The 26,112-nt window shown below is 40.3% G+C and overlaps 1 protein-coding gene and 1 non-coding gene across 2 annotated transcripts in view; one reads left to right on the top strand and one right to left on the bottom strand.

Moving 5' to 3' along the window:
* Nucleotides 1-26,112, bottom strand: part of LRP2 (LDL receptor related protein 2) — a 197,001-nt gene that overhangs the window by 50,749 nt on the left and 120,140 nt on the right. Inside the window, exons 35-50 of the mRNA XM_027078206.1 lie at nucleotides 25,011-25,188; nucleotides 22,753-22,966; nucleotides 21,369-21,605; nucleotides 19,227-19,415; nucleotides 16,690-17,610; nucleotides 16,392-16,557; nucleotides 15,877-16,035; nucleotides 14,324-14,610; nucleotides 13,409-13,612; nucleotides 12,595-12,837; nucleotides 9,429-9,554; nucleotides 8,169-8,288; nucleotides 5,448-5,579; nucleotides 3,761-3,962; nucleotides 2,499-2,794; nucleotides 519-1,035 (exon numbers count right to left, since the gene is read on the bottom strand). Of these exons, the coding sequence (XP_026934007.1) occupies nucleotides 519-1,035; nucleotides 2,499-2,794; nucleotides 3,761-3,962; nucleotides 5,448-5,579; nucleotides 8,169-8,288; nucleotides 9,429-9,554; nucleotides 12,595-12,837; nucleotides 13,409-13,612; nucleotides 14,324-14,610; nucleotides 15,877-16,035; nucleotides 16,392-16,557; nucleotides 16,690-17,610; nucleotides 19,227-19,415; nucleotides 21,369-21,605; nucleotides 22,753-22,966; nucleotides 25,011-25,188 (4,191 nt within the window). The remainder of the gene's footprint in view (nucleotides 1-518; nucleotides 1,036-2,498; nucleotides 2,795-3,760; nucleotides 3,963-5,447; nucleotides 5,580-8,168; nucleotides 8,289-9,428; nucleotides 9,555-12,594; nucleotides 12,838-13,408; nucleotides 13,613-14,323; nucleotides 14,611-15,876; nucleotides 16,036-16,391; nucleotides 16,558-16,689; nucleotides 17,611-19,226; nucleotides 19,416-21,368; nucleotides 21,606-22,752; nucleotides 22,967-25,010; nucleotides 25,189-26,112) is intronic.
* TRNAR-CCU (transfer RNA arginine (anticodon CCU)) lies at nucleotides 14,971-15,043 on the top strand. Its single transcript has one exon. It is a non-coding gene; the product is annotated as a tRNA-Arg (tRNA).

Below are 26,112 nucleotides of genomic sequence, written 5' to 3'. Positions count from 1 at the left end.
GAGTTTCAAGTCGGCCATTCTCCATTTTACAACCAGCCCAGGCTGTGAATAAATAGCATTGCAAGCAGCCTGTGAACGCCAGGAAAGCAGAGGCTGTGTCTGTCTTGTTGACCTCTAGACCCCAGTTCCTAGCATAGCACTGCACGCAGGAGGCACTTAGGCAACAGCTTTCGATGACTGAATGCACCAACAAATGCATGCATCATCCCTTCACAACACCTCCAGTTCACTGAATGGCCAGTAATAACAGAGCTCTTTCCTCCTTTGTGATGCCCCTCCCCATGAAATTGATATCATAAATTCTTAAAATCACTAGATTTTAGGTTCTGTGGTATCCCATTTGATTATTAGGTACATAGCAGAAAAAAACAAAAACATGCAGAAGCATTAAAATGTATCCACCCATTAACCCAAGTTGGAAAAGATCAGCTCTCTGTTAGGATGGAAACACGGTTTGAATACTTTTTTAAAAGCAAAACGCCTTTTAACTCTTAAAAAGCTCCTCAGCTTTTTCTTACCTGGTAACCCAGTCGACAGCCAGACTTTCTGTACCCGGTAGATTGTACTTTATGACTGTCTCCCTGTTTGTCTTGTTCAGAAACATTCTCTCAATGACTTTATTCTCTATATCAAGCCAGTACAATCTCTTTTCTACTCGGTCAAAATCCACTGCCACAGCATTACCCAGTCCTTGCAAGATGAGGGAGTATAAATGGCCATCGATAGTTAGATTTCTCAAATAGTAACGGTTGCTAAAAATGAGATCGGGCTCGATGTTGCTGTTCTGCCGGCAGGTCTTTCCATCTGGCTCACGGATGTAGCCTGGGGCACACTTGCAGATGTAAGAGCCCAGTACGTTCTCACACTTCTGGCTACAGACAAAGGGCGTCTCCTTGCATTCATCAATATCAACACAAGTCCGCTTGTCAGACAACAGCTTGTAACCAGGGTTACAAGAACAATAGAAACTGGTTAAAGTGTCTGTGCAATTGTGGTCGCAGCCACTGAGTGAAGGGTCATTGCATTCATTAACACCTGTAGGTAAAAGACAGTTATCAGAGAACCTAAGTTGACAGCAACAGATCCACCATAGTGGTCCAAAGTCAACCTTCCCACTGGACAGACCCAATCCTTTTTGTTTCATTTTGTTTTGCTTCGTTTGGACAGACCCAATTCTTAATGAACCATGCTAAAAGAAGACAGATAAGAAGGGATTTCTAAAGGCCCTACATTATTCAAAAGTTACTCTTACTCAACTTCCTCCCAACTTGATCCTTCACCAGTGGTTTTAACAACTAATACAACCAACAAGTTTGACTTCTAATCCTATACCTGCCAATCTTCTTTTAATCGATAAATTTAGAAGTGAAATAGCAGGAGAGAGAAGAAAGAAGAGCAGAAGAGCCCACACAGTGGTGTGCTGGTAAAACAGGTCTGGGGTGTGGGGTGGGATGGGGGGAGGGGGGAGCTCTAATTTGTAGCCTCTTCCATTTCAATGGTGCCACGACTCACACCATGGCCAATTTCAGGCTCGCAGTGTGACATCCCTGAACATGGAGATGGGAAGAGAAGTGCTCACTTGAGTGAGTCTCACAAATGGGATGAGCCACCCAGCACCCCAGGAGGGTACCTCTGGCTGGTCCTGTGACACATGGCCATTCTCATTCAAAAACTAACTACACAGCGCGGGAGAACACTTCCTTAAGATTCTGTACTTTATAAATTCTAGACGGGTTTACTTGTGGGAGTTTGGTGGGGGGCGGGGGGGAGGGGCTGCCAATGAAACTCTCCCCTTTAGTCACCTGAGGATGAAAATTAAGAACAGGCTAAGGGGACTTCTCTGGTGGCGCAGTGATTAAGAATCCGCCTGCCAATGCAGGAGACACGGGTTCGAGCCCTGGTCCGGGAAGATCCCACATGCCGCAGAGCAACTAAGCCCACGAGTCACAACTACTGAGCCCGCAAGCCACAACTACTGAAGCCCGCGCCCAGAGCCCGTGCTGCACAACAAGAGAAGCCACCGCAATGAGAAGCCCGCGCACCGCAACGAAGAATAGCCCCCGCTCCCCGCAATTAGAGAAAGCCTGCGTGCAGCAACAAAGACCCAATACAGCCAAAAATAAAAATAAATAAAATAAATAAATTTATTAAAAAAAAAGAAAAAACAGGCTAAGGAATCCTAGCAGAGAGGCAGTGAAGGAAACAAGTCATTGCAAGAGGCCAAAGAGAATCAACACTCTGCTGTCAGATACCGTTGGCCTGAATTTGTTCATCTCCTGTTCTCTGTAATGACTGCCTAACTCATGAATTAGTCCACAAAATGTTTGTGACTGACCTTAGATACCAAGAAATCCTTGCTTTCTGCTAGACAAGCAATGGTAATTTTCTGGCAATATTCTACTTAGAGAACCAACTGACAAGTCCTGCTAAGTCATGAAGGGTTGAAAATCCACATTGTCCCCCTGGTTTCCTTTTCCCCGATCTTCTGTTATACTCACCACATCCTTTCTCATCACTGTTGTCTAAACAGTCATCTAGGTGGTTGCAGACTTTCACCATCTCGATGCAGTTCCCATTGTCACACCTGAACTGATGAGGGGGACACGTGGTCTCCGGGGTGTGACACAGGTGTTCCAGCTCATCTGAGTCATCTCCACAGTCATTTTCCCCATCACAGACGAAGGCCTTATAAATGCAGAGCCCATTCTGACAGGTAAAATGGACCTTGTCGCAGGCAGGGTACACGCAGTCCCTCTCATCACTGTAGTCACCACAGTCGTTGCGCCGGTCACACCTGTGTCATGAAACCCAGTACCACTCTTGAGAGGGTTTTTTTAATATGTTTCCAGCATTTAAAATCAGAATATTTCAGGTGAAAATCCAGATTCGCAATTTCCCTCCACACAAATGATGCTGACTAGTGTCTGCGTCTCTTAGCTGGAGCACTTGCCCAAGGTCCACCTCACCTGCCCCTCACTGTTGCCTGGTTGACCCTGAGCCGCAGCGCCCAGACCCATTTATCATCATGCTCACACCGTTATTCTTCTTACAGCAGAGAGAAGAGAACGAAGTATTTCTCGTACCCATGCCTCTACTCCAAGTGGAAAACCAAGAGCCTCAGCTACCTCAAGAAAGAACTTTCTTCTCGCAAGCCCACTTCATTCATCTCTCTGACCCTCCGTGCAAGGTCACGTTATGACCTTCATGGACCCTAGGCACTTTTGCCTTCCTGGGCCCCTTCCTCCATAAAAATATTTATTTATTATTATGACTATTTATTTAGAATAGTCAAATTCATAGAGTCAGAAAGTATATTGGTAGATGCCAGGGGCCAGGGGTTAAGGGGAGTGGGGAGGGCGAATGGGGAGTTAGTGTTTAAAGAGGACAGAGTTTCGGTTTAGGAAGGTGAAAAATTCCAGAGATGGATGATGGTAAGAGTTGCACAGCAATGTGAATATACTTAGTGCCACTGAACTGTACACTTAAATGTGGTTAAAATAGTATGTTTTATATTATGTGACTTTTACCACCATAAAAAACATTTATAATTAAGGACCACATTGGTATAAAGCCAGATATATTAATATTATTTGGTATTAAAATACTTTCTTTGACCTAAAATTTCTCTTTTTTTTTTCTTTTGATTTGAAAAGAAATCCAAACATTTTCATAGACCACTAAAAGTACCATGGGCTCCAGGCCCCAGTCCTGCCTCGTGGAAGTTTAGGTTTGTTGATAGATTGTTTAATCCCCAATTCACCTGAACCAGTCGGGGATACACAGTCCATTACTACAGGTGAACTCCGTTTCAGAGCAGGATCTCCTGGTGCAGTTCTGGTGCTCATCGTAGGCATCAGAGCAATCCGCATCGCCATCACAAACCCAAGATTGAGGGATGCACCTCCTGGATGGAGACACGCTACTTACACAGAGAAACTCAGAACTTGAGCAGCTGTGACTCTCTGAAACCAAAGCACATGAGAATCAGAAATCACATGAGAGCTCATTCTAGAAGTCAAATTCATTCTGAAGCATTATTTATCTTGCTTGACATTACATAATAGTCTGAGGGATGAAAGGAAATGAAGGGAAAATAGGTAGACAAACTACGCTCCCAAATTTTCATTTTAATTGCTTTGGATCTTTGATTTTTTTTCAGAAGTAAAAAGTAAAGGTAGGGCTTCCCTGGTGGTAGTACGGTGGTTGAGAGTCCGCCTGCCGATGCAGGGGACATGGGTTTGTGCCCCGGTCCGGGAAGATCCCACATGCCGTGGAGCGGCTGGGCCCGTGAGCCATGGCCGCTGAGCCTGCGCGTCCGGAGCCTGTGCTCCGCAACAGGAGAGGCCACAACAGTGAGAGGCCCACGTACCGCAAAAAAAAAAAAACACACACAAAACAAACAAACAAACAAACAAAAAAACTACTCAGACAAACTAGACAGACATTTTATTAATTGGATACCCAAAATCCCTTACATTTGGTAACATTTTTTAGTTTACAAAGTATAATCACTCAAACACAATGTGAGATAGGCATTTTTATGCCAGTTCTACAGATGAGAAAACTGAAGCTCGCAATGGTTGACTAGATAGCTCAAAGTCATAGAATTTTCCAAAAAGCTAGGGCTTCTTTCCTAGGTATATAGGAGCTGTGTATGTCAATAAGAGTTGTCAGAAACCAAGACACTGTTAGGAAAGAGCTAAGATGCTAACATGTAATCATGAAAGCCTGTAGAATAAAATACAGGTATTTTATCCAATCTCACTGAGGGTAAAGAGGAGACAAGAGGAAGGGAGTCTTGGTGAGGAGATATGGGAGAAAAGTATATGCTACAGTCCATGTTTGTGCAGCTGCCAACCACCCATTTCATAGAATATATGTAGAACCATGGACCACCACCAAAGTCATGGACATATGAGGTAACAATCAAATGCAGACATCATGGAGTCATTGTTTTTATTATTCTACCATGGAAAGACACTCTTCCAAGACACCTTAGCTAAGAGTTCTATGCTCTGTTGGTAATGGGAGATGGTGTTCCATAGTTTGTTCCATAATTCACTTAAAAGGAATGACCCCCCCACCCCCTAACAGCACTAGGGTAATGGATAAAACTGGAGGCACAGTTAATTGCAACGCTATTAAAACTGCTATTAAGAGTGGCCAACTGAGTTCTCTTTATCTGCTCTAGAAATGTAGGACATTATTTCCATTACCTAAATGCAACAGAAAAAAAGTAAACATTAAAATCATTTTTCATCATTTTAAAGCATTTAAGTGGATGATATCAAACATTCTTGGGCGTAAAAATAAAGGTAACATTCTATCTGTGTGCATTCAACAAAGAGGAACCTCTCTGACAACCATATACTCCAAACACAGAAAAATAAATCTACTGAGTTTCCCTAGAATGTGACAATGCAGAGGAATTGACTGTTTGCACTTACCACAGTGGTGTCTTTCATCCTCATCACTCATGTCCCCACAGTCATTATCACCATCACAGACCCACTCTACTTGGATGCACCTGTTATTGTCACACCTGAATTCATCACTGAAGCACGTTGGCTCAGAAAACTCTGAAAAAATATAAAAAGCACTCTTGGTGAGAAGAGTGGTTTGCAGTCCAGGAATCTTGAGAGAAGCCTACTACAGCATGGGCTTTCTAGAACACCAATTAGAGTCCTTTAATCATATCCCACATGTCAATGAATCAAGTTGTCATATGCCAGTAAACCCAGAGACCCCTCAAAATTAGCCTAGGGCTAAAGAAAATTTAATTTTAACCACTAAAAATATAGCACAATAATAACAGTAAGGAGAAACATGACCTTTCATAAGCTGGTAAGAAAAGAGTACATATCAATACAGTCTTTGAAAGAAACATATCCCCTTTGACACAGGAATGCTACTCCTAGAGATCTAGCCTATAAGAATCTTCCCACATATGCAGGATGTTCATGCTAGCATTATGTCTTATAGTGAAAAAATGGAAACAACCTAAATATCCATCAGCTGGGAAAGGGATAAAAACACATGGAACACCCATACTTTACAGCAATATTCAGCAGTGCAAAGGAATGAGATAGAGCTGCACTTTCTAAGTGCCAAGCCACTGTTAGGCTAAGAAAAAAAAAGTGGGGGGGAAATTGCAGAAAAAATATAGGTAGTAAGATCCTATTTGTGTTTTAAAAACTACATGTCAGGATATATAGATAAAGATAAGAAGAATTCACACTTAATAGTGATTATGTCTAGGGAGGGAGGGGACTGTAGGAGGGTGAAGGAATGGGATTTTACTCTTTTATATACATCTTATTATCTCTTTAAAATAATATCTGTGTATTGGATGTTCACCAAACTCATTGTGGTAATCATTTCATGATGTATGTAAATCATGCTCTATACCTTAAACTTACACAGTGCTGTATGTCAATTATATCTCAATAAAACTAGAAAAAAAAATCTCTGCATATTATGAGAATGCATTCATATTAGATTGCATGTTTACTTCTATTTAAATATGTCAGACAGTTGGTACTAATTGCTATTACTATGATTTTGGTTCCCATGGAGAAGTCTGGAAACTATATTTATTCTTCATATATTTGAACCAATAGTTCATATATTTAAACCAATCTCTAAGACTATTCTACCCACCTAACAGTTATTAATTATTTCCTTTACAGATCCTCAAAACTCTATGTGCCCTTTGTTTTCTCAAAACTCTTAGTGTTGGGGAAAAAGAAATTGGCAAAGAGCTTCTAATACCACTTTCTATTAGCCACAGAATTTGAACCTGAGGGAAGATAGGAATAGAAAATAGTCTGAATTCAGCTGCAAAACTAGGCTAATGATCTTAAGAAAATACCCCTCCAGGGACTTCCCTGGTGGCGCAGTCGTTGGGAATCTGCCTGCCAATGCAGGGGACACAGGTTCGAGCCCTGGTCCGGGAAGATCCCACATTGCCGTGGAGCAACTAAGCCCGTGCACCACAACTACTGAGCCTGTGTGCCACAACTACTGAAGCCTGCGCGCCCTAGAGCCCGTGCTCTGCAACAAGAGAAGCCACCACTGTGAGAAACCCATGCACCGCAACTAGAGAAAGCCTGCACGCAGCAATGAAGACCCAACGCAGCCAAAAATAAATAAATAAATTTATAAAAAGAAAAAAGAAAATACCACTCCAAAAAAAAGCTTTATATGTGATGGTACTTACTGCAGTGATATTTATAATACAGGAAAAAAATAAAGCAATCTAAATGCTTAAAATAAAGGGAGTTAACTCAATGATCATATAACCACTCAATGGAATATCACACAGCCATTAAACAGCAGTATGAAGACTTTGTAACAGGGGTCAGCAAACTCTCTTAACCAGACAGTATATATTTTAGGCTCACAGGCCATATGTTCTCTGTCGCGCCTACTTGACACTGCCATTGTAGCAAAAGCCATAGCCAGGATGTGACTGCATTCTAATGAAACTTTATTTATAAAGACAAGCAGCTGGCCCATGGCCACAGTTTGCTGACCCCTATACAGCAATATTGACAGACAAAAAAGCAATGTATTAAATTTTACCTTTATATTTTTTTAATTATGTAAAAAAAATTGTGCGTGGATATAGATTAGGACTTGCAAAGGTAAATAGCAGCCTTCAAACACAAGCAACACACAACTGCCTCTAAGAATATGACTAGAAGGTCCTTGGAACATCTCAGGAAGCTCAGATGGCCATGGACCCTACCTCCTCAGCTGGCACACAGAACAGAAAGAAATATGTGCCCCTCCTATGCCCCCTCCACCTATATATGATGATTTCAATCACTCTTGGATCCTCCCACAGTCTTATGGGTCAGAACTCAGCCAAGTTCAGAAATTCCAATTCAGAGTCAATTCCAATTAATTGAGTTCTACAAGCCAGGCAGGTACCAGGTGCATCACCAACATAATCTCTTTTCATCTGCATCGATCAGCAGCCTCCTTATCCTGATCAGCAACCCACCCAGTGCCCTGCATGAGCAGGTTTTTAATGAATGTCTGCTGAGTGGTTTCAGCAAGGAGTGCAAACATCCCGCAGCCAGAATCGTAGCCTATATTTGAAGTAGTCGGAAGAGGGTCTCCAGCCGCATTACAATGCTTTTCATGCTTGCTTACTCTCTTACCACAAGTGTCAGGTTCATCAGAGCCGTCAGAACAATCTCTTTCGTGATCACAAAACCAAAAGCTAGGAATACAGGATCCAGATGTGCAGTGGAACTCATCGCTCTTACACGACTTAGAGACTGCAGGAGGCAAAGAAGATAAAACCCATGAGCAACACACAAGCTTGTTCCTAATAACCTGCCTGTATCTCTGATCTGGACACGAGTTGCCAAGAAAGGAAGGCTGAGGCCTGGGAAATGAGTTTTTGTATAAGTTTTCCATTGGGAGGGAAGAGTATGGGAGAGCAATACCGCTCCAGTTTCCCAGAATTTTTTTCCAAATTCCAGAAGTTCAAAAATGAATTGCATTTGCTAGAAATACCAAAAGACTATTTTTTGACACATGAAATCACAAATTATAGATAAAAGAAAACTTGGTTCTACGTTTTCTGCCATAACATAAAATAAAATAAATGCTACTGAAAGCAAAAACAACAATATAACCAAATCTGAGTTCACCCTACACACAATCTTTTAGTCATCTTAGACCATGATTCTAGAGAGTTATCAAAGTTCTGCTCTTAATCATCCTTATAATTCATTTGAGTAAATGACTCTGCCTACACGTGAACATTGATTCCTTTCTCACATAACCTGAGGTAGTTCTGGTCTAATGTGTTTTCTAGATTTTCTGCAACCTCTTGCTGCTGTTTTTACAACTGACTCCTGCTCTTGGACTGTAATCTGGCCTGGTGACAATCACTAAGTTCTTAAAGGATGCATCTATTTACACCAATAGTCTCAAAATCATCGTGCTTAAGAAAGGCCTTTTAGTTTAATAGATACAGGAAATTATTTGATTAAACCAAATGGCTAAATATGAAATTAAGGTTTCTGAAAGTCAAACATATGAAAAAGAGAGAAAAATCCTTTCAGTTACTAATGGCTACTACAAATGTATTGAGAGCAAATACAAGGGCTCAATGTGCAAATTCTGCCTGGAGTTCCTGAAGACAAAAGGTCTTTAATTGTAGAAAGACAGGCATTACAGCTGGTCTCTGGAAGAAATATTTGGAGTCAGGCATCCAGCCAGGGAACAGAGAGAAGGGGCTTCTTATGCCCCTACAATTACATCCTAAAGTAACTGCCTACTGAATCTACTTACAAGGTCAATTTGAGATGACAAATTGAAAGTAGCCCAAACACCCAGGCGATGTATCTTTGCATTAGCTCAAGACATGCATCCCTGGACCCACAGAAGGAAACGCAGTTTTATCTTACCACAGAAAATGGGGTTTTCATCACTCATATCTCCACAGTCGTTGTCTCCATCACACAAGAAAAGATGAGGAATACAAACAGTTGAATTCATACATTTTACGTATCCAGGCTGGCACGTGCGATCAGCTTGAAAAAGAAAACCAGATAAACATTTGGAACTTACCCACCACATACACATCATACACGTCCACGCTAACAGATCTATTGCAGAATCAAACCACCAGAAGGGAAGGATGTTCAAAGCTATCACAGAGGCATGATCCATGACACTTATGGGATGCCATACATTCTACAGTAAAAAGAGATATTTCCAGCTGATACCGGAGGCCATGGAGGTGAGGGGAGGCTGCTTTATAGTTTTAATTGTCTGTTTTCATTATTTAATAGCATCAGCATGAATCCCCACTCTTGGTTAAATAAATGATGGCATATCCACACAATGGAGTAATATGTAGCTGTAAAAAGGAATGAAGAAGATCTCTGTATATTGATAAGGAATGATGGTATGATCTCCAGGATATATCAACAGTAAGAAAGCAGAGGGCTTCCCTGGTGGCGCAGTGATTGAGAGTCCGCCTGCCAATGCAGGGAACACGGGTTCATGCCCCGGTCCGGGAAGATCCCACATGCCGTGGAGCGGCTGGGCCCGTGAGCCATGGCCGCTGAGTCTGCACGTCCGGAGCCTGTGCTCCACAGCGGGAGAGGCCATAACAGTGAGAGGCCCGCGTACCGAAAAAAAAAAAAAAAAAAAAAAAAGCAGAACACTAGGCTATCTTTTGTGTAAGAAAAATGATGGCAGTGTGTATGTCTAGCAAGAAAGAAATGCTTACACTAAAAACAACAACTATGAAAAGATAAAACTAATGAAAATTGTAACCCCTATGAACAGATTGAGAACAGTATGGAGGGAGCAGGGTGGAGAGGACAAGGAAGAAGGACTTCTGTGAATGCACCTTGTCATATAATTTTGACTATGAAACCATGCACATTATTTTGTATAAATAAACATAATGAAATAAAAATAGATAAAGAAAAGCAATTCCTAAAATTTGGAAACAGTAACAAATGACTGCATATTCCTAGTGGGAAATAATCTAAGAACAAGAAGGACCTAAAATCTTTAATTATATTTGTGTGGTTACGTTGAAATTCTTATAGGCATGTTGAAATTATTATAGAATAAAGCAAATAAGTGACTATGTTAATGTCACTTATTACAAACCAAGATTTTTAAGTAAAACAGACATGATTATAAAATCCAAAAGGTAAAAAACCTGTTATCCCAAATTAAAATGGAAAATACCAATATCATTTTTTTTCCCCTTAAGAATTGCATTTCCTAGCTCTGTCCAATAAAAAGGCCTAGAAGCAATAAAAGCCAAATAGGAATGGGTAATGCAACACTGTGGTAATTTTTAAATACCACAAAAGGAATGAGGCCAATTCCAGGTCTGAGACAGGAAATGTACAAGTCTGAGCTATGGAAGACTGAATGGGGTCAAGTCAAAATAACAGAGAACCCAACTTTACCAGGGTTCCTGCTGGCCGAAGATAGAACAATTAAGCACCGAAACCAGTAACTTACTTCACTGCATTTAAACTCAAAAACGTAAAAATCCATGAGTTTAACACAATAGTAAAAACAAAACAAAGCAAAAACTTAGTGCTCATTGGTCACCAACTCATTACTCTCAAAAATGACAAAGGAAAGGAATCAGACATTTACCCTGCAGAATTTTATTTCAGGATAACAAAATAGTTAATAAGAGAAATTTCTTCTTTATGGAACATCAGCTAATAAATGTGCAAGGAACGATAAAATTTTAAAATGCCTATTTTGTAACCCTTAAAGTAATAATGAATTTATGGAACAACCATCCATGGATGCTAAAACCACTGGGTGAAAGGTTGATGGGAACTTCCTAAGGGAAGATTCAGGCTGACTTCTAAATTCACTAATTAATTTCATCCTCACTTAAAGCGGAACAATCAAGCATTATGTGCTTCATTATGTGATACGACAAGAAATAGCTCCACCTATGAAGTGTTCTTGCCCAAAGAATTGAGTCTAATGTAATCAAATCACTAGGCCTCAATTCCAGCCTAAATCAATGTGTAGCCCTTGCCTGAATCATAATTTGAACAGAGCAACTGTTGACATTTTGGGGACAAGTGATAAAATTTGAATATGGACTGAGTACTAGAGGATATTAAATAAGTATTGTTGATTTTGTTGGGCATGATACTGGCATAGTAGTTGTTTTTCAGAAGGTCTTTATCAGTGATATGTATGTCTGGGAGTTGCATTAAAATACTCAAAATAAAGTTTGGGGGCTTCCCTGGTGGCGCAGTGGTTGAGAGTCCGCCTGCCGATGCAGGGGACACGGGTTCGTGCCCCCGGTCCAGGAGGATCCCACATGCCGCAGAGTGGCTGGGCCCGTGAGCCATGGCCGCTGAGCCTGTGCATCCGGAGCCTATGCTCCACAACGGGAGAGGCCACAGCAGTGAGAGGCCCAAGTACCGCCCAAAAAAAAAAAAAAAAAGTTTGGGGAGATAGATGAAACAGATTGGCCACTTGTTGATTTAAAAAAAAAAAAAAAAAAAGGCACACCCGAATAAATATTGTGTTTAAGTGCCTACAAAAGCAATGGAACATGTAGATATACCCAAACTAAAAATACATTTGTGCTCACGCTCCGCCCTTTTGTTTTCTCAAGATTCTAAAGTGCAAATCCCAGAAATTTTGGAAAACCAATTCACTAAAAAGCAATTTATCAGAAAAACTAAAGAGACAAATCATTTCAGTCAACACTGTACTACATACCTTTTTGCACAACAAACATTAAACACAACACATTAATCAATCATTTTTGTCCGTAACCACTGGTGAAGCTTTAAAACCGTCAGATGTATAAACCAAGGAGAAAATATTGAACGTTAAATAGTCAATGGTTGTACCGATCCATAAATTTAGGTGAATAATTCAAATACTAGGTAGAACAGTTTTAAAAAATCGCTTAGTAGACTGTATTAAAATGAAATGTATGTTTTAGATGAATACGATGGGGTTTTTCCTCAGAAAATGCATTGTCTTTATATAAAAATTTCATCTCCCAAGCTCTAAGACTTCAAGACTCCAAAGCACAAGTACTGAAGATGAACTTACAGCAATTTTTCTCATCTGAAGCATTGTGATCATGGCAGTGGTCCATTCCATCGCAGACTAGGTGAAGCGGGATGCACTTTCCATTACTGCAAGTAAATTCCGTGGTTTCGTTACAAGCCCTGAACAGGCACCCTGCCTCATCACTGTTGTCACCACAGTCATTGTAGTGATCACAACGATAACGATATTGGACACATCGCCCGTTGGCACAGGTGAAGCTTGTCAAAGGGCAGGTGTGATACGCTAAGAGGAGGGAAAAAAAACATTGAAGAAGCTTCTGGATTAAAGCATCATCCCATTTTCTAAAAAAGATACAAGCAAATAAAATAAGACACTTTGGGTTTACCTTCCAAGGCAAAACGCACTGCATGCAAAGTGAGATGACACTTTAAATTAGTTAGATTAAGCAAATATTTTGTATGCTTCTTTTAGCAAATGAAGTATTTTAAGCAAATGGCAAAGTCACTCCATTTCTCTACCATCTCAATGTGTAAGTTTATCTCAATCACATTAAACTTAATCACGTTAAGTTTTCAGACACAATGCTTTAATGTGATCGAGGCTCAGAGAGGTTAAGAAACTTTCCCAGGGCTCTACAGACTGTAAATGGCATCCAGCACCTTTGCTCTTAACCACTATAGAGGTGCTTCCTAATAAAGCATCATACACTACTTCACAGCACATATATCAGCTTATGTGCGATTTAAGCAAAGTGCAAGTCTAGATTCTCAGAGTAAATGTTTTTCACTTCTAAAAGGACCAAACACTTGGCACATTGTGAGTTCTTAACAAAAGTTCCAAGAGTCCAACTCACCACAGAGAGTTTCCAGCTCGTCACTGCTGTCACCACAGTCATCGATGTCGTTACATTTCCACTGCTCTGGGATGCAGTTCCCATTGAGGCAGGTGAACTTGGAACTATGGCACCTTGTACCATTATCCCGGATGCAGTACTTATTGTTGTTGGCCAGGTACCAGTGGCCCTCGTGTGGACACTGGCACTCAGGGCCATTTGGACCTGAAGAAAGGTAGGCCCAGGAAAAGCTAAAGATTTGTGTAGCAAACATTCATATTTTCTCCTCCAGAAGAGCATTGGCCACAGCTTCTATATTAAACATGCTATAAGACAAGCCATGGAAACTCTACTCTGAGTCATTTTTACATCAGTAAGAACCACCACCAATTTCTAATAAATGTGGCTACTTCACCTTAATCTTTAAACCACTATCTCTTGTCTTCACTGAAACGTTAGCAATGATTCTACCTTCCAGCAAAATCTGCAAAGCAACAGTCTCAAAAGGCACGTCTTCCTATGAATTTGTTGTTCTCTATAAAACACACTTCTGAAGCACACACCACACTCTAAAATATCCACTATAAACTGTACCTCCTAAGTGAAAGAATTAAATCCTTTTATAAGGAACGTTAGCTCATTGATGAAATTTCTATTCAAGACATGAGATGCAGCAGCCTAACCTGCATGTTTCTTTCTACCTCCATCAAGCTTGAATTAAAAACGTCTTTGTAAGAAGGCTCCACATGGAATACAAAAGAAACCTTTCAAAGTCTTCTTCTCAACATACAAACCCTGAAATCTATTTTAAAAGTTACTCTGAAAACAAAGAGAATTTTTTCTCCTATTAGAGCTGAATATTCCCTCAGCCTTCCTTACTAGTGGTCATCATTATTATTACTCTCCATGAGTCTATCTTCATGGCCAGTGCCTTACCTGGTGCACAAATATGGCTGCAGCCCCCATTAAACTGATCGCAAGGATTGTGACACTGCTGTTGGTCCTTCACGACAGCACGAATACCCTTAGGCAGGAAGGGAAGAGTCGTGGTCATTGCAGTCTGACTTGACCCATCATATTTGTTTGCTCGGTAAATTTTTTTATTGAACCAGTCAGTCCAGTAAACATACTGGCCATAGACAGCCAAACCAAAAGGATTATTGGCTCTGCTGACAATGACCTCCCGCTCCAGGCCCTGTAGAGTGATGCGCTCAATCTTCTGCCTAAAACGAAGATGGAAAAAAAAAAAAAAAAAGCTGGAATCCAGAAAGAATAAGTTTCTCAACTGGTACCCAATGCCTGAGCCCAACCATGGCTTTACACAAGCCCCCAACTTTCAAGTGCAGCATATGGCAGCAAGAAATGTTTCTTCTGGTAATGGGAGAACTTCATCTGCTTATCAAACAATGGCCTATATAAATCATTGATTTCCACATATTAATATAACCCACAAGTAATCCTACAAAGGGAACCAGACTAACATTTGAAAACGGGAGAGCATTATGAAATAATACATGTAATTGCATGGTACTTGGTGTTTAGTACAAAGTAGTCACTCAATAAAATGTGAATTACATGGGACTTCCCTGGTGGTCCAGTGGCTAAGGCTCCACACTCCTAATGTGGGGGACCCGGGTTCAATCCCTGGTCAGGGAACTAGATCCCACATGCTGCAACTGAAGATTCTCGCATGCTGCAACTAAGACCCGATGCAGCCAAATAAATAAATATTTATTTTTAAAAATGTGAATTACTTTTCCCTTCCCACTCCCTTAATGATTTTTTCCATTTGTCATTTACTTTGAGATATTTACCTAGAATGATCCAAATTTAGACACAAAACATCACTGCTTTGTTTCAAGTGAGAAAATAAAGATGAAGTTGTTAGGTGCTCAGTGGCACAAGACCAGAATCATAAGAAAATAAGCAAGAAAAGTTAAGATTCCCACCATGTAGACACCAGCCATAATAAACAAAATCATCTCATCTCTTCAATCCTTCGGATGATTGGAATGTGAGTAATTTCAGGAGTACTTGGAGAGTTACATATAAAATTAGAGCTGACAGAAGTTTATAAGCAAAACACTATGAAATTGAGAAGAAGCTGGCACAGAAGAAAGAACTTTTTTGAGAAGACAACGAAAAGACAAAGACTGAAGGAAAATGTTTTTACAAGATACTGAATGCTAAAGCCCAGAGAAAACTTACCATCAGTGTGCATTGAAAAGCCATTCATATTTTATGGTACTTACATGGGGCCCGTAAATTATAAATTGAATGACTACATTTGTAATTATAGTTGAAATTAACTTGTCTAGTAATGCATCTTTAGATGCCTTCAGTTCACAATTATTCAATCTCATGATATACATCAATTTTCACAGGTGTATTCACCAATATTTCATCACATTATGCATATCCCTCTTTTTCTGAAGAGGGAGGAAGAAATCTTCTCATCAACACCCGCAGGAATAACCAAAGACACATACAGATTAGCATCTGCCCAGTAGAGAAAGCCTTCTTCATAGTCCAGAGTGAGCCCGTTGGGCCAGACCAGGTCACTGTTCACGATGGATTCCCGGAAGTTTCCTCCCAGTGTGGCTCTCTCAATTTGGGCATTAGTACTCCAATCGGTCCAATACATGTACCTAGTGATCCAAAAGGAGTCATAATTCATCACAAAGAACCTCACTCTTTTTACTTAAGAAAGATGGCAGCATTCTTTAACTGTAAATTGACACCAATATGGCAAAATGAAACCCTACTCCATTTCCATCCATACAACTTGCCCAATGTGGATTTACTGAGTCAGAGCATTAATTCGCTAGTATGCTGCCAATTTTCCTAGCATCAACGGGAGTTCCTTCCCAGGTAGAGTCACTCATGCTCTTTCACCCTTGAATCTGTAGCTACAGTGCTACAAGCCCACAAAACACTGACTCTCTATGAGCATAAAATAATTTCAGACCCCACTCCCTCCAGAAATAAGCAGACCATGGCATACCCTTGGCAAGGATCTAACACAATCGCTCTTGGCTTTGTAACTCGGGCTATCACAGTGTGCTTAGACCCATCCGTGGCAACGGACTTAATTGTCTGGTTGGTGTAGTCACTGTAATAAATTCTTCTATTGATCCAGTCAAAGGCAATGCCCTCAGGATTCCCTATGCCTGGACATACACCAACAAAAACACAAAAAGAAGTTAGAGTCTCAATATGCATTCTAGAACCCCTGGGTTATCCACGTGTGTTGACCCCATCGTGTCTCCTTCCAAGATAAGCTACACTTAGCGTGCACTTACCCGAAACAACAACGGTGGGAGAACTGCTCCTTGAATTCAGGTTGACATAGGAAATCTGGCCTTTTCCAGATTGTAAAATTTGTGTGAAGTAGATTCTGTTATCTATGCTGTCATAGTCTAGGGCCACGGCAATTCTTTCCACGCTTATTGCTGTGAAAGGTTGACTATAGTCCTCAGGGTCAAAGTGTAAGCTCCTCAAGGAATCATCCAAGGCAAAGATGAGGAAATTTTCTGATGAAATGGCACAGCTCTTGCCATCACCTTGCAGGGTCCCAAAGGCACAGCCACATTTTGGGGTGTGCAATTTAGGCAGAGCAAAGCAGAAATGGGTGCATCCTCCATTATCCTCCAAGCAAGGGTTGTTGTCGACCTCTGCTGGTGACCGGGGCTGAGCATTCTGGTCAAAGATGGTCACATCTCTTAGCCAGTCGATATTGTCCCTTATAACTGTTGGTGGATCTGTTTTATATGGCTCCTTGCTAGCTTGGAAGATTTTTTTTAAATTCCTGTCTACCCATATGATGGAATTTCCTAATATAGTGATGGCATACGGAGCAGGGTAACGACTGCCAAAACGAATTACTTCAGATTCCCCTCCATCAATGCTGACCCTTGCAATTAAATCTAAAGCATCATCAACCCAATAAAGGTAGCCATTGCTAAGGTCCAATGCCAAGCCCCGTGGCGTGGCAACGATGTTTGATACAAGCACAGTTCGATTGGTACAGTCAAGAAAAGAACGTTCAATCTTTGGGTTTTGTCCATAGTCAGACCAGAAGAGGTATCTGTTCTTGGGGTCTACAACAATATCCCTGGGCATATCCACTGTGGTTTTAAGGAGAACACGGCGATGGGTGGTATTGATCCTTAGAACTTCTATCAGTGTTTCAGACCTAAAAGCATTGGTGAAATAAAGATTTCCTGCAGAAAAATGAAAGAGCATGCTGATGAATGGAAAAACAAGAAGGAAGAAGAAGATACCGTTTGTAAGATTGAGGTTTGGGTCAGTATATGTTGTCTTTTCCAGGATGATAGATTAATATCTCAGTTTAGACTTAGAAAAATAAATATTTACTCTTAGGAACTAAATAGATTGTTTCTTCACATTTAAAGAGAATGTAACTCTCTTCAGCTTCTAAAGCAGATCCGAATTCATAGCAAACATCATAACCCACTTTCTACTGAAAGGTGTATTTTCCAGAATGTCCTTCCTCTTCTACCTGAATCTTCAAAGACTCATTATCATGACATACCTTCTACTCCAACATGATGAAAGGAGCAAAGAGTGAGAGCCAGCAATATCTCAGGTTGTTACCTATGTCATCAAATGCTCTTTCTGTTTGGCATTAACGCGAGATCTTTTCTTGCCTTTCTAAGTAGTGTAGAGGTTTTCATCCCAAGGACCTTCTAAAGTCACCAAAACAAAAGGCCATTTGCCTTTGGGCATTAAAGAACAATGTAAATGCTAGAATAAAAAGCATGGCAGGAAGATAGTTTAAGGAATAGAGAGGGAGCCCGCATTGATTCCATGTAGTCAGAAGTCTGTTGTACTGCTACTAAGGGTTGGCAAGCTTTTTCTGTAAGGGGCCAAACTAAATATTTTAGGCTTTGCAGAGTATACAGTACACTCTACTCTGCCACAGTAACATGAAAGCAATCATAGACAATACATAAATGAATGGGCATAGCTGTGTTTTATCTATATCCTCAGAAATAATGTAGTAAATTTGTAATCAAGAATGGAATTTAAGAACCAAATTAAAGCTTTACCTAACCATATTACCATGTTTACTATTGGCAATTAATTATTATAGTATCTAGATTTTCATAATATATTTTAATATTTCTAAGTAATATCTATTTGCCAAGCTTGATAACACACAGTGATACCTATTTTGATATAACGGGATTATATTCTAGAAGTACAATACATTTGTTTGTCAGTGTATCATTAAAATTCAGTGGTAATCCAAAATTAAGTACATGAATCAGTATAGCTAAGTTAATGTAATATTGGGTCAGGCATTTCAATTTAACTACAATAAAGTACCTAATAATCAAAACGGTTTTCATACATTAACATGAGGAAGCAATTAAGAATTCGGCAAGTAAAATTGCTAACCTTTAAAGTAAATGTCATATTTCATGGTTTACATTATATTTTGATATCCTTTTCTCTTTGAAAATTTAGACATTTCTAATTTAGAAATTAGATGCTCATCTAAGTGTGAAATAAACCTACATAATTATATATTTCTATCCATTTTGCCTACAGTTTGATCCTGTTAATAATAGAAGCAAATGAGATAATCTCTAATGAATCTGTCAACTGAAACACCTTATCATTAACAGACACAAGTCTGTGACGTTTATTCTAAAAACACAATTCAATCTATTTTAAGTAATCTCAGTAAACATTCAGAAAAACAGATCTGTCGCACTTATGTTAAACTTTATAGCATAAACAAGATGATAAATAAATAAGAAATGCAGACATGAAAAGCCTTTTCAATAAAATCACTATATAGCTTACCCACCTGCTACCCAATCCACTGCGATACCCCGGACTCCATTTTCTCCTATCCCATCTGTAATGATGTCTGTAAAGCTAGACCCATCTGGTCTGATTCTACGGATTGCATTATTAGATGGCACAGAGTTGCTAAAATCACACCAATAAATAAAGCCAGAAGATACGTCCACATCCACGTGCAGTGCATTTCGCCCTAGAATATTTAAGAAAAGATCATTAAACAATACTCTAGCTTGAACTAGAAGTTTTAAAAATGTCTGCCCTTCCTCTCAAACTCTCATTCCCAACCCCCTCTGCTCCAACCATGCCCCCATTATGAAATAAAACCATTTATTTCCCAGTTGCAATGAGCACATTTACCCCCAGATCTTAGTTTCTAAAAACCACTTCCCACAGTAAAGAGCAGTGGCTCCTGGGAGAAATGGCTAATTATAGGTTTGGGAAGGGAAGGTACAAGGTGAGCCTGGAACATATTCATTAGACCAAGAAACAAGGAAGCACTCAAACACTAATGGGATCATGTCGAAAAAATACAGGCAGCCACTTTGAGAGGCTCTCCCCGGCCAAAATGGATTGCCTGGAGCATCAAAAGAATAATTATGGTAAATGATTCTACACTGAATTAAAAAAATAAAAACTTGAGTGCATGTGACAGTAAAAAGGAGAACTCTCCTTTATAGAAGAATGAACGTAGGGACTTCCCTGGTGGTGCAGTGGATAAGAATCCGCCTGCCAATGCTGGAGACACGGGTTCGATCCCTGGTCCGGGAAGATCCCACAAGCCACAGAGCAACTAAGCCTGTGCGCCACGACTACTGAGCCCGTATGCCACGACTACTGAGCCTGCATGCCACAATTACTGAAGCCTGAGCGCCTAGAGCCCGTGCTCCGGAACAAGAGAAGCCACCGCGATGAGAAGCCCACACACCGCAACAAAGAGTAGCCCCTGCTTGCCGCAACTAGAGAAAGTCCGCGCACAGCAGCAAAGACCCAACGCAGACAAAAATTAATTAATTATTTTTTAAAAAGAATGAATGTAGAAGGAATGATAGAACAAGAAAAATCACCATTTTGCAATGCCCAATTAAATAATCATTTCAGACAAGGATCATCAATGGCTCAAACCAATGAATAAAAGGTGCTTAGGGAAAAACATATTCATGGGTACCAAAGTGTGACCCCAAAGATTTCATACAAATTACAAAGGGGGAAAATAAGCAAAGACTTCACGGTGACCACCTTAACCAAGTGATCAAGCTTAAGCATTACTAAGAGAGGGACAAGCTGACATTATGTCCTTTTTAATGAGGTTCTGTATCAGGGACACAACTTCATCTGTGAAGGATTCTTCTCAAGTGTGTTCAACCCCAATCTAATCACGCAATTAGACCTAACTTTCATTTCATGGGAAATCAGGGTATAAATTGAATGACAAGTTAAACGACACTATGAGGAAGTAATCAGACATCCTCAATGTGAGATGCTAAAAAGACAATAGGTTTGTCTCTTCAAAAAAATCACTGTCATAACAAAATACTGGGGTAACTACTACAGATCAAAAGACACAAAACAGACATTCCAAATACGATGCGTGAATCTTGATTAGATCTTGGCTGGAACAAATCCACAGCTATAAAAATATTATGAGGCCAACAGGAAAAAATATGAATTAGATGATAATGCCCTTCAAGCTGCATGCTAAGTAGACAGGGGTGAAGTGTCATGATATCTGCAATATATCTTCGAAAGGTTCATTCAAAATATATGTATATGTATGTATACACACATAAACACAGAGAGATTGAAGGCTCAAATGTGGTGAAATGTTAAGAATGGTTGAATCTAGCGGGTATGAGGATGTTCTCTATACCTTTTTTTCAACTTTTCTGCATTTGATATTTTTCAAAATGAAAAGCTGGTTGAAAAACTTAGTGACTTTATTTACAAGATGGTAACTTAGATCCATGACTTTTTAGAGATAAGAAAACAGAGATGAGTCATGGGGACATGTGAATATGGTTATCAAGCAGGAGAAACAAGCTTCCTTATGTGCCGAATCCAGACGTGGAGAAATGCTTTATGGTACCAAGGACTTCAACATGGCACCCGATGGAGTCAGATGTGACTTATACTGGAGTTGGCATACCTTGGCCTGCCACTGGCACCATGGCTTCTGAATGATCTGACAAGTCCAAGCTAAAGCCCCTGATTGCCCACAGCGTGGAAACAACAATGAAAGAGTGATACGGGGAGCAGGTCCGGTTATCAGGACTGAGTTTAAATCCGGTGGCACAGGCACATGAGAACAGTCTTCCTGGTACAGGCAGGCAAATTTGCTGACAGGCATTCACGTTGTTGCTACAGCCATTTGAGGATTCGGAGCCTAAATGAAATCAAAATTAGTCTGTCACTTTTCACCCCACCTACTTGCCACTCCATGTCAAATTTTTCAACTGAGTCACCAAATAAGTCATTATAAAAGTAAGTAACAACATATGGAATCTGAGTTAACCTAAAAACAATATTGGAGAGCCTACTGCTTATAGAACTAACATGTACAGAGGTTTAAAACAGGACCACACCTATATAATAGTTACATAGCTTATATATTATATAATAATAGAGAATGGAGCACCAATTGTTTTTCTTCCACAAATCATTCAAGAATTAGAGGAATTAGGGAGGTCAGTCAACAAATTCTAATTTTTTTTTTTTTGCCCTCTTGACCTATGTACTGGCATTTTAAATTATATCCGTTTTAATTACATGATCAACACTGTGATGAGCATTTGACTTAAAGTATATTAAATAAGAATATTTAAGGGTTTTTTGAACATGCAATCAAATAATACCAAGTAACAAACCTAGGTTATAGGACAGCAAACAAATCTTTGGCTAGCTATAAAATATTTCAAAATTATAAAAAAATAATCTCCAGAACATAATGTTAATATAAAGGGGCAAATCAGAAGTTAGATTATCTCTGGGAAAAAAATCTATTGAAAAAGGCAACATCTAAGAGTATTCCTTTTAAGATTAAAAAAATTCTATCGTGTTAATCACTTTCCCAGCAGATATCCAACAAATACTTACTGAGCACCTCCAATGCTCCAGCAACTATTCTAGTTACTGGGGAGAGAGTAAGAAACAAGACAGACAAAATACCTGTCCTTATGGAGGTTACCTTCCAATGAAGAACCCAGATGATAAACACATACGTAATATGTCAGGGAGTACGATAAAATAAAAGCAAAGTAAGGAGTTTAAAGTGCCGTGGAAAGAATGGGAGTAAGTTTACTCTGCAGTCAATCTGGCCTTTCAGATGCCAGCTTAGTCTTCGACACTTAGCCATGCTTAAGACATGGTTATAATTTTTTAAATATCTTGGGGTAATTTCAGTTTGCATGCATGTGTATGCACACCGTTTTGTGCGTATGTGGGTCTGTTGTGTGGGCATGTCAGTGTGCAGACACCCATGAATAAATATATATACACCCATGAATATGTATGTTTCAGTGACAAATACTCACCACGTCTTTGATAAATCTGAAGGCCCCTGAGATTTGGGACATTATCTCTCAAGACTATTTTGTTGGCCCCAGTAGCCTTGTCAACCCTTTCAATGACCTCATATTCTTCATCGGTATAATAAAGGAAGGGGCCGTAGACAGCAAGTCCCCAGGGGTAGGAAAGATGGTTTACCAAGATCATTCGATTGGTACCATCCACGTTTCCTCTTTCAATCTGAAAGACCAAAATTTTCATTATTGACTGTTTCATGGTGCAATGAGGAAAATGTTTAAAACCAATATTCTCTTAATAATGTTTCACATGTATATAGCACTCTCTCCTTTCCAGGGATTTCTCACTATATTTCTGACTATATTTGATAGTCACATCTACGTAGGTGAGACAAACGTCATTGTGCCCATTTCACTGACGATGAAGCTGAAATCCAAATAAGCCAATCAACTTTCTCAGATGGCATGGTGACGAATAGGGGACTAATCCCTGCATGTGATCTTCTGGTCAAGGATAATACACATTTAATGTCTAACTGGCCCTGCGTTTAACATCTTCACCAACTATTCCTGCAACGGAGATAGGAAACGTGCTCGACACACTCACAGCAAGACAGCAAGATAGCGCTGTTATATCAGCACAGTAACAACCCAGAGTCAAAATGACTCTGATGAACTAGAAAAGAACTCAAGAATGAAGTTTCTAACGGGAAGTGACAAGCATTCTGCTCTGGAAGAAAAACAAAATGTAGACATAGCTGGTTTGATTTCATTCCAGAAACTTGTCTCAAGTGCCTCCTCTGCACCAGGATCTGAGCTGAGTGCTGGTAACAGAGAAACGGGGTGTGGCTCCTGCCTTCCTGGACAAGGGAACCCAGCAGTTATGAGAGCAGGTTATGCCCTAGAAACAGACAGAGGTTCTGGAAGGGTAGAGAACAGGGGAGATAAGCTCTGAGGGGAGCTGCTGAGGGAGTGACCAGGACCAGATGAGCTGACCACGCTTGGCTGAAGTATCTGGAGCTACTTATCTGGGCCAGGGTTCCAGGGTTCCTTGTGGTTTTATGAAGACCACATGCCTCCATCACTAAAACAGGTTCATTAGTGAGGGTCGTGCTCTCGTCAAGGCTAGAGAGAAGTGGCCCAGAATGGTGGAAGTGGCAGAAAAAGGCTGGACCTGAGAGAAGAGGCATGGGGACAAGCTGCCAGGATTTTGTGATGATTAAATAAGGATGTGGTTATTAGAGTGAAGGAGGAACATGTGGGTTCTAGCCTAGGAGAAAGGATGCAGAGTCATACCACCAACCAGCTCACAGATTCCAGAGAGTGGAGCAGATGTGGAAACAGGAAGGGGAGGGGCCTGGGGAGTCTGGTCTGGGACACACTAATTTGTAAGCAGAAGCCACACCATGTGGCACGAGCTTCTGCAAAGTGCTTTCACACACATCACCTACTTCTTTTTCAACATTATAAACACATATCAGGAGTGAAATGAGTACTCAGCGAGCTGTCATGAACTGAAAACCAAACCTACCGGACAATTTTATGGAGAGCACCCATGTCAAAGACAGCTCTGAAATCACTCCTGTTCTTTAAAGCAAGGAAGAGACTAGCGCACACTCAACATGCAAAACAACATTTTAGTTGAGCAATCATTATTACTGAGCACCTTCTATGTGCCCAGTCCCAGCTCAGCTGCATAAGCACAGTAGTGAAGATCAAATGTTATTTCTGTCAGTGAATGGAATTTATAGTTCCTGCTTCTTATGGCAGAATGTAATGAACTCCACCTTCGAGTTTAAAATTACCAGGAAAGGGAGTTTTCACACATCCATCTACCATGTTAGGACATTAGAGCGTCATATGTAGCTGTGAGGGGACACTGAGCTCAGAAGCTTGCTATTTTTTTTTTTTTTCTTAGTCTCTGCAATCGGAGAGCCTTTGAGAACTTGCAAAGAAAAGCACTGAAATCACTGAAACATGAAAGAAAGGGCTCTTAAAGGACAAACACAAAATGAGAAATGGAATTATTTTATCTTGAAGAAAAAGAAAGAATGAGGGAAAAAATAAACATTCTGTAAGGAACCATGCACACACTATAAAGAACTGGACTTCAGGGAAAGAAGGTATTGAGAGAAAGGGCAATAAAACACTGGTACAAACGGCCAAGTGAGATTTCTTGAGAACCACTGCCAGACAACTCAGAACAATCAACGTCAGCTGTGCAAGCTCGGCAACAAAGAACAGCAGACTAGAAAGTGTGCTCATACCACTCCCGTGCTGCTGACTGCCCAGTAGAGTTTCTGCTCCTCAATATCGAGGGTGATAAACGCCACATTATCAAGGCTCCCAGTAAAGAGAGTTTTTCGAGATGTGCCGTCCATGTTAGCGCTGGCAATCTTGGGGGGAATGCCACTGTCGGTTCCTCGGTCTGACCAGTACAGTTTCCTACAACCAGGAAAAACAAAGGCATTAGTGAAACAGATGCTTTCACTACATATTGAAATGAAAAACATGTCTTTCTTGTCCTCAAGATGCACACCATTCAAGGCAGGAAGTCTGAAACGTTAATATCTTGTTACATCCAATGTGGAGGAGTCCTTAATCAGTGTTCTCTAATGTCTGTATACTTCTTAGTTATTACTGGGGGAGAGGCCATTTAAAATGGTATCTGATACAGGATACCATTTTCCATTGGTGGGCAATCCTTTAGCTTGGTCACACAGGAAGTTCACGGACTAAGAAGAGCCTGTATCAACAGTCGATCCTTTTCAAAGACTCAGTATGCCCAGCACACTAGGAAGGACAAAGCTAATGTAAATGTGGTCAAGTACCTCCCTGATCACCTCTCAGCCCTCTTATTTAATTCTTTTCCACATCATCTACCACAAGACCAGCTACTTTATTTTCTGATTTTCGTGATGGAAAATGCAATGTGTACACATGAACCCTAATCAGCACACAGAATTACCAAATCTGTGATCCATGAAACTTCATTAAAATATATGAGGGTTGCTTTCCATTTACAGTGAGGACATAACTTCTAGACTCGAATCCAAGTTTTCATTCCTTTCTATCTCACCTCCTGCTATAGCCTCAACAGACAACCCTCTCACACTCTTTCCCTATAAGTCCTCGAAACACTTAATTCCCATCATCTTTATATACATACCTCTTTCACCACCAATCCAAGATACCCATCGCATGAACCTCCTCTTCAATTCTAAACTTCTCTACCTCTAAGTTCTCAGACTCTAAAATTCCCTGCTTCAACCCAACTCTTCCATCTCTTCCTTGCTCCTATTTTATTTCTTCCATTGAACCTGTTCTTTGCTCTTAAAACTTGTCTGAGCTCTCAATCCTTCAGGCCCT

The sequence above is a fragment of the Aethalodelphis obliquidens genome, unplaced genomic scaffold (genome assembly GCF_003676395.1).
Source record: "Aethalodelphis obliquidens isolate GAN/ISIS:26980383/991018 unplaced genomic scaffold, ASM367639v1 scaffold2, whole genome shotgun sequence".
Taxonomy (NCBI): domain Eukaryota; kingdom Metazoa; phylum Chordata; class Mammalia; order Artiodactyla; family Delphinidae; genus Aethalodelphis; species Aethalodelphis obliquidens.
The sequence above is the reverse complement of the archived record's forward strand: the minus strand, read 5'-3'. Positions and strand labels throughout refer to the sequence as shown.